At 38.3% G+C, this 6366-nt stretch overlaps 1 protein-coding gene across 1 annotated transcript; it reads right to left on the reverse strand.

Annotated features, from left to right (window-relative positions):
- Positions 1–368: 368 nt before the first annotated feature.
- On the reverse strand, positions 369–3277 carry LOC130735218 (ammonium transporter 2 member 5). The gene is made up of 3 exons (XM_057587294.1): positions 2635–3277; positions 1978–2263; positions 369–1075 (listed from the first exon to the last, which is right to left on the reverse strand). Exons 1-3 carry the CDS (start codon positions 3232–3234, stop codon positions 504–506), a joined length of 1458 nt encoding a protein of 485 aa, XP_057443277.1. The 5' UTR covers positions 3235–3277; the 3' UTR covers positions 369–503.
- Between the last annotated feature and the right edge of the window lie 3089 nt (positions 3278–6366).

A 6366-nucleotide genomic window follows, 5' to 3' on the forward strand; every position in this document is an offset into this window, starting at 1 on the left:
ATTCCAGTGAGATAATTCTTTGCGTGTGACCTTATAATTATCTCTAACCTATTTAGGCTACAATATTTAAATATAAATCTTATGCTACTAGCTAGTGTAGATACCAACAGATAGAATCATAAATTTGGGAAACCATGAGTTTGAGTGTTTTTAATTATTTTTAAAGGTTTGAGTGTTTTTAATTTGAACTAAGGTACATATGGTTTTGTGAAGTTGTGCTTAAAACTCTGTAACTTTCACATGTCTTATATAGTATTTGGAAATTGTTCATGATGTTTGGAAGAATTGAAGATTTAAAAAAATTGGCATATATATTTGTGGAAATGCATGCTTTTCATAAACACATTTAATTTGCATACATCAAAGCACATTTAATTGCATAACTGATTTTATTCATTTGTTGTGAAGAACGAACATCAGGATCCAAATAACAATATTAGCATCACTTAAGCTTTTATTTTCTGAAAAGAAGTCCATGACCAAGACATCAATATTAGTAGATTTTAGTTTGAGGTCATCTCGAGCTGGCCACCACCACGCTTGTTCTTGGTGGCCCCAGGAGCTTCAAGATCTTCATACAATGAACTTCCATACTTTGAACTTGAATTTTCAAGCTTATCACCCTGACCCCAGATTGCATAAGCTTCTTCCCCATGAGCAGCCTCATCACCAATCTCCATATCCTCTTCAGACATTCTTAATGGAACGAAAAGTTGAACCAAGAGACATATCAAACTCGTGCTTATAACATTGACAACCACAACAAACAAGATACCAAAGAGTTGGACTCCTAATTGCCTTAACCCTGTACCAAACATGTTCATTTGGATGCCATATAATAGACCAACGTATTTATTATAAGTACCAAAGAACAAGTAGTTAAGTCTTGGCTCCGCAAAGAGTCCAGTGAGGATTCCTCCAAGACTTCCTGCAATGGCATGAGTGTGCAACACTGCCATTGTATCATCCACCTTCTGTAGAAGCTTTGATCTCTTGTGGATTACCATCATGGTAAACCATGGAATTGAACCAGAGAAAACCCCCATTATAAGTGCTGCCCATCCTTGAACAACCCCTGAACATGATAGGAAACAACAATTAATCATAACATAAGACACACTAATTATCAATTTCTGCTCGGTGATCAGGCAATTGAGTATGCACAAAAAAACAGCACTTTGCTTTTAGAATTGTCCCTTGATTGCACATTTGGTCCTCTTAATATGATTGATGTATGATTTTAATCTCCCAATAGTTTTTTGAGCAGGTTTAGCTCCTTAATTATTAAGTTGATTACAGTAAAAGGAATGGTGCTAATCAAGTCCCTCTTTCACTTATAAAGTCCCATAAGTCTCTCTTTCATATATTTAACTTAAAACTCTCAAAATCTCATTTTTTTTGTTTAATCTTTACAAATCAAATGACGCTAATCATTATATAGTTTTTCTCCCTCAACCCTCACTAACCAAAATAAAAAATAATTCCAAATTCTATATCGTTAAACCCAAACCTCATCCTACAAAATTCGACTAAATCTCACACTTTTTAAAATTTTAAAATCATTTTATATCTCCAATTCATGGTGATGTATACAAAATAAATATTTATGGAGTCTATGTATATTCAAATTGGTTGAGTGATACACTCTCTCTCTCACACATATATATGAGTTGGGGAGGAGAAGGTCTAGGGATCAATCCTTAAATAGTGTAATTTATCTTTTTGATGTACCATAAAAAATTTGGTAGAGTGATCAAATTTACTTAATTTTAAAAATAAAGTACTTAATTTACTTGAAAATGCTAGAGAGCTACAATTTGCACATATTCAAAACAATCGGGACTAAAAGTGAAATTAAGTTTTTTTCTCTCTCTAAATTTAGGAGAGCAACTTCATTGGACTTTAAAAAAAAATATACTACACTTTTTGAACTTTAGCTAGATGTTCTCGAAATGTGAGTAATCAAATTTTACAAACCTGCAGCAGGGGTGATGCAAACCAAACCAGTGATCATGCCTTGAACAGCTCCAATTACAGAAGGCTTTCTGAAAAAGATGACATCAAGGATGACCCAAGTAAGCAAGCTGGTAGCAGTGCAAGCATGTGTGTTTAAGACAGCCAATGAAGCATCCATGCTCACTGTGTAAGGGTCTCCTCCATTGAACCCTGTCCATCCCATCCAAAGCAACCCTGCTCCTGCTAGCATAAGAAGGATGTTGTTTGGTGGGAACCTTTCCCTGTCCTTGTTCAGGCGTGGCCCAACCTGGCAAATTAGTGTGTGTGAGCTCGCACTTTAATTTAGAGAAAAAATATAAGACATCAAAACTCTTGATTAGAAAGAAAAATTAATTATTAAATTTCACATGCTCATGTATCAAATAATGAATTTGTCTAGTTTATGTGTGGCATGAATATCTATTGAGAGAGATTGTTCACATGCTCATGAATTAAAATTCATATGGCTCCAAATGTTGTTGGATTCGGTAGAGAGGGTCCAGAATATTGTTCGAAGTTGGGTTGAGTTCTTTAGCTCAGTTGTAGGTGCTTTTGTGTCCAAAAATGTGTTATACAAGTAAATAATATAACTAAATATATTGAAGAAGCATATAAAATAAAATCTTCTGAATTACTTACCCAATATGCAGCTGTGAATCCAGCAACCCCTGAAGACAAATGGATGACATATCCACCTGAGTAATCTATCAACCCCATTTTAGATAAAAAGCCAGCAGGACACCAAATGCTGAATGCTACGAAGGTGTATGAGAAAGTGAGCCACAAAGGCACAAACAGCATCCAAGCATAAAAGTTCATGCGCCCCAACACAGCCCCTGCTAGCAAAATCTCAGTGATTGCAGCAAACACACCCTGAAAGTACACCATTGTTACATTTGGAAACATCCCAAAAAAAGCTGGCTTGAAAAGATACTTCTCATCAAGTGCAACTGCAGGTTTTCCCAAGAAAGGGAAAAGTTTGTCACCAAAAGACATTCTGTAACCCCAGAAAACCCAGCAGAAAATCACGCAGGCGAAAGCGTAGAGCGCCATGAATGCTGAGTTCACTGCCCATTTCTTCTTCACTGCTCCGCCGTACATGATCATGAGCCCCGGAATACTCATCAGGCCCACCAGTGTTGCAGCTGTGAGCTGCCATGCATTGTCTGCTTTGTTCATCCATTCAGGGCTTGCATCAGAGAATGCAAGGTTTGAGGGAAGTGGAACAACAGTAGACATGTTTAATGTACGTAATTCCCTCTGTTTAAGAATGAATGAATGAGCGAGTGAGTGTTCAGTGTGGTGGGATTGACTTATATAAATTTGGAGGAGATTGTTTTGGTTCTAACGACTAGCTGTAGTGTTGTTATTCTTTGTCCTAGGCCATGTCGCTCATAATATGATTCAATAAACATTGGCGGGTATTGCAAACTCTTTTTCTTAACGGGATCACCAAAGTTCATTTATTTCATAGTAACTGATTAATTAGTAATTACCAATCACAATTTTTTTTATATAAACCATCATGTATTTTTTGACTTATTAAAAAAAATTGACTTTTTTTTTTACTTATTTTTAAGAAAATGTTCCCTAGAATAGCTCAAGTGGTAGGAGCTGGGAGACATATATGTTGGGTAGGGTAGGTCCAGGGATCAATTCCCGTTGCAATTTATCTTTCCGATATAAAAAAATGTGTATTTCAAATTTAGAATTTAATCAGTCACACATTTTATTCATCCTCTCAATCAAGTGTATTGTGTGGGTATTAATTAAACCCGAGATCACTTCTCATACATTAAGTCTGCATTGCCATAATGAATATATATATGCAAAATTGTAACTATATTAAATTAAATTTGCTAATCTAATGACTGAACATGTGTACAGTACTGACCATCATCCGAGATATGCAGATTATGGTGGTTTTTGGCTGCTAACATCTCTGTAAACGCTCCTTCTTGGGGTGTGGTTGTCGCCTCCTGTGCTTGTTTCGACATTGTTTCATCATCTTTGTTGTGTGTCAGTGCGGTTCTTATTTGGGTTTTCCGATTCTGGTGTGTGTTCTCGACTCTGTTTGCCCCTGTTTCGGGTTTGGGTTTGCTGCGCGATTCTGTTTGGGAATTTCGACTCAAAGGGCCTTAATTGTCCCTGTTTCGGTCCTGCTCGCTCCTTTTCCTGGCGTGTTGTTGTCTGTGGATGAGGTTATTGGTTGCTTTCTTGCGTCCGTGGTTTCTTTTTGCTCTGTTTTGTCCATGTTCAATGGTGTTTCTATTTGCGCTTGGTTCGAGGTGTAGGTGATTCGTATCAATATGTTATTGATCATGAGGTAAAGTTTTTCGTAGGGCCTGATTCTTCAGGTGTGTTGTTCCTTTGTTATGATTGTCTGCATTTTAGCTAATGTTTTTGAGTCTGTGACAAGATGTCGGACACGATGTCTTAACATCTCGACTGACATGTGTCCCTGCGAACTGTTGTGTGCTTGGATGATTAATTGTGAAGCGTTGGATTATTTCGTGGTAATCAAGTTAGGGTTGTTGAAAAAGCTTCTGTGTGCTGCTCAAGGAATATATCAAGTGTGATCAAATCTGTTTCTGTTTCAGAAGATTTGATCTGGTTTTAAGTTTTGAAAGTTTCAATCTATTTTCAAATCTTATTTGATAAGATTTGGTTCTGTTTTAAAAGATTGACTTTCTGTTTTGTTGTGGACTCCTTTGTTCGTTCAAGCCCATCAAAGACAAGGCCAGAACAACTGCTATTTATGAAGACCTAAACCTAGTTGCTAGGTGTGCCTTTTGATTGGAGAAATTAGGGTTTCATATTCGTGAGTTCACACAGTGTTTTTGTTGTTCTCTCAGCATCTTTATGTTCTTGTATTAGCTGAGAGTTGTTGCATTAGTTTTTTTTGATCTTGAGATCGTCTTTACTCTTGTTGTAAGGGATCGGTCACTGTGGCAGTGATCATTAGGAGTTAGGGGAAGTTTCCTCGTAGCTTAGAGGGAAGGGCTAAGCTAGATTCACTAGTTGTAATAGTGGTAGACATTGAAGATGCTCAATACTAAGGGGGAGTAACTTAGGTATAGGAGGGACTTTCGTGTATGACCTGAGAGCTTTTACTAAGATAGTGAATTGACTCCTGGATTGGCATCCTCCAGACGTAGGTGTTTTGACACTGAACTGGGTTAACAATTCTATGTGTTTTTTAGTGATTTATTGTTGCTACTGTGCTGTCTCTACTGTATTAAACGTTGTGTGTAAGGCCCTAAGTTCAATTTGGAACAATTTTATGGAAGTTTGAATAAAATTGAAGTTTTAGCTAATGTTTGATAACTGGCAGATTAGAACTGTCAACTTGTGTGAATTTTTAGAGGGTCTTAACGACTTCATTTGGGAAAACTTCCTTCATGAGAGTTGTAGACCTTCAAGTCTAGAAAATTCTCCAAGTGGTTTCGTGTCGATCCGATATCTGTAGCTCCAGATATCCCCGTTTTAGTGAACGTAGTTCCGGCTGTACAGTGCCAGCGGGATTATTACATTGTTTTTCTTCTAAGTTCGAATTTAATTATGAATTTACCTTTGAGGGCTTAGGTTTTAGTAAGTTTCAGGTCTGATTAGGTAATTAGACTGGTGGGTTAAGGTTGGACTTGGGTCGGGCTTGTGGAAAAACAAAACCCTAGCCCACTTGTGGGTTGCATGTGATTTTAGCCAAGGGGGGAAACCCTATTCTTCCACAATCAGAAAACAGAGATACACTACAGTACCATCCGGGGAAAAGCAATGTCGTAGCCGACGCTCTCAGCCGGAAGGCTATACATGTGTCCTCAATGATGGTCAAGGAGTTAGAACTGTTGGAGGCTTTCCGAGATCTGAGCTTGAACGTTAAGCTCGCACCAGGAAGACTGAGTTTCGGAATGGTGACGGTGTCAAGTGGACTTTTGGAAGAGATCAAGTCTAGACAAGAGACTGATGAAGGGATAGCTGAGTGGCGAGACCGTGTGACTCAGGGAAAGACACCAGAGTTCTCTATTGGGAATGACAATATTCTGCGATGCAAGGGACGGATATGTGTGCCTGACGATGTAGAGATGAGAAGATTGATCCTGGATGAAGGACACAAGAGTAGACTGAGTATCCATCCCGGAATGAACAAGATGTTTCAGGACTTGAAACTTCACTTCTGGTGGCCTGGGATGAAGAAGCAGGTTGCAGAGTATGTTTCTACTTGCTTGACATGTCAGAAAGCGAAGGTAGAGCATCAGAAGCCCGCAGGGAAGCTGCAACCACTAGATGTCCCAGAGTGGAAGTGGGACAGTATTTCTATGGACTTCGCGACGGCGTTACCTTTAACTCGGAGGAAGTTCGATGCAATTTGGG

This window comes from Lotus japonicus, chromosome 2 (assembly GCF_012489685.1).
Source record: "Lotus japonicus ecotype B-129 chromosome 2, LjGifu_v1.2".
Lineage (NCBI taxonomy): Eukaryota > Viridiplantae > Streptophyta > Magnoliopsida > Fabales > Fabaceae > Lotus > Lotus japonicus.

What these genes read in the sequence shown, in the direction of transcription:
- LOC130735218 (XM_057587294.1), bottom strand. Translation starts at nt 3,234, where the DNA reads ATGTCTACTGTTGTTCCACTTCCCTCAAACCTTGCATTCTCTGATGCA. An exon ending in GATTCACAGCTGCATATTGG is followed by an intron (nt 2,264 to 2,634) that starts GTAAGTAATTCA and finishes CTAATTTGCCAG; the next exon opens with GTTGGGCCACGCCTGAACAA. An exon ending in TTGCATCACCCCTGCTGCAG is followed by an intron (nt 1,076 to 1,977) that starts GTTTGTAAAATT and finishes TATCATGTTCAG; the next exon opens with GGGTTGTTCAAGGATGGGCA.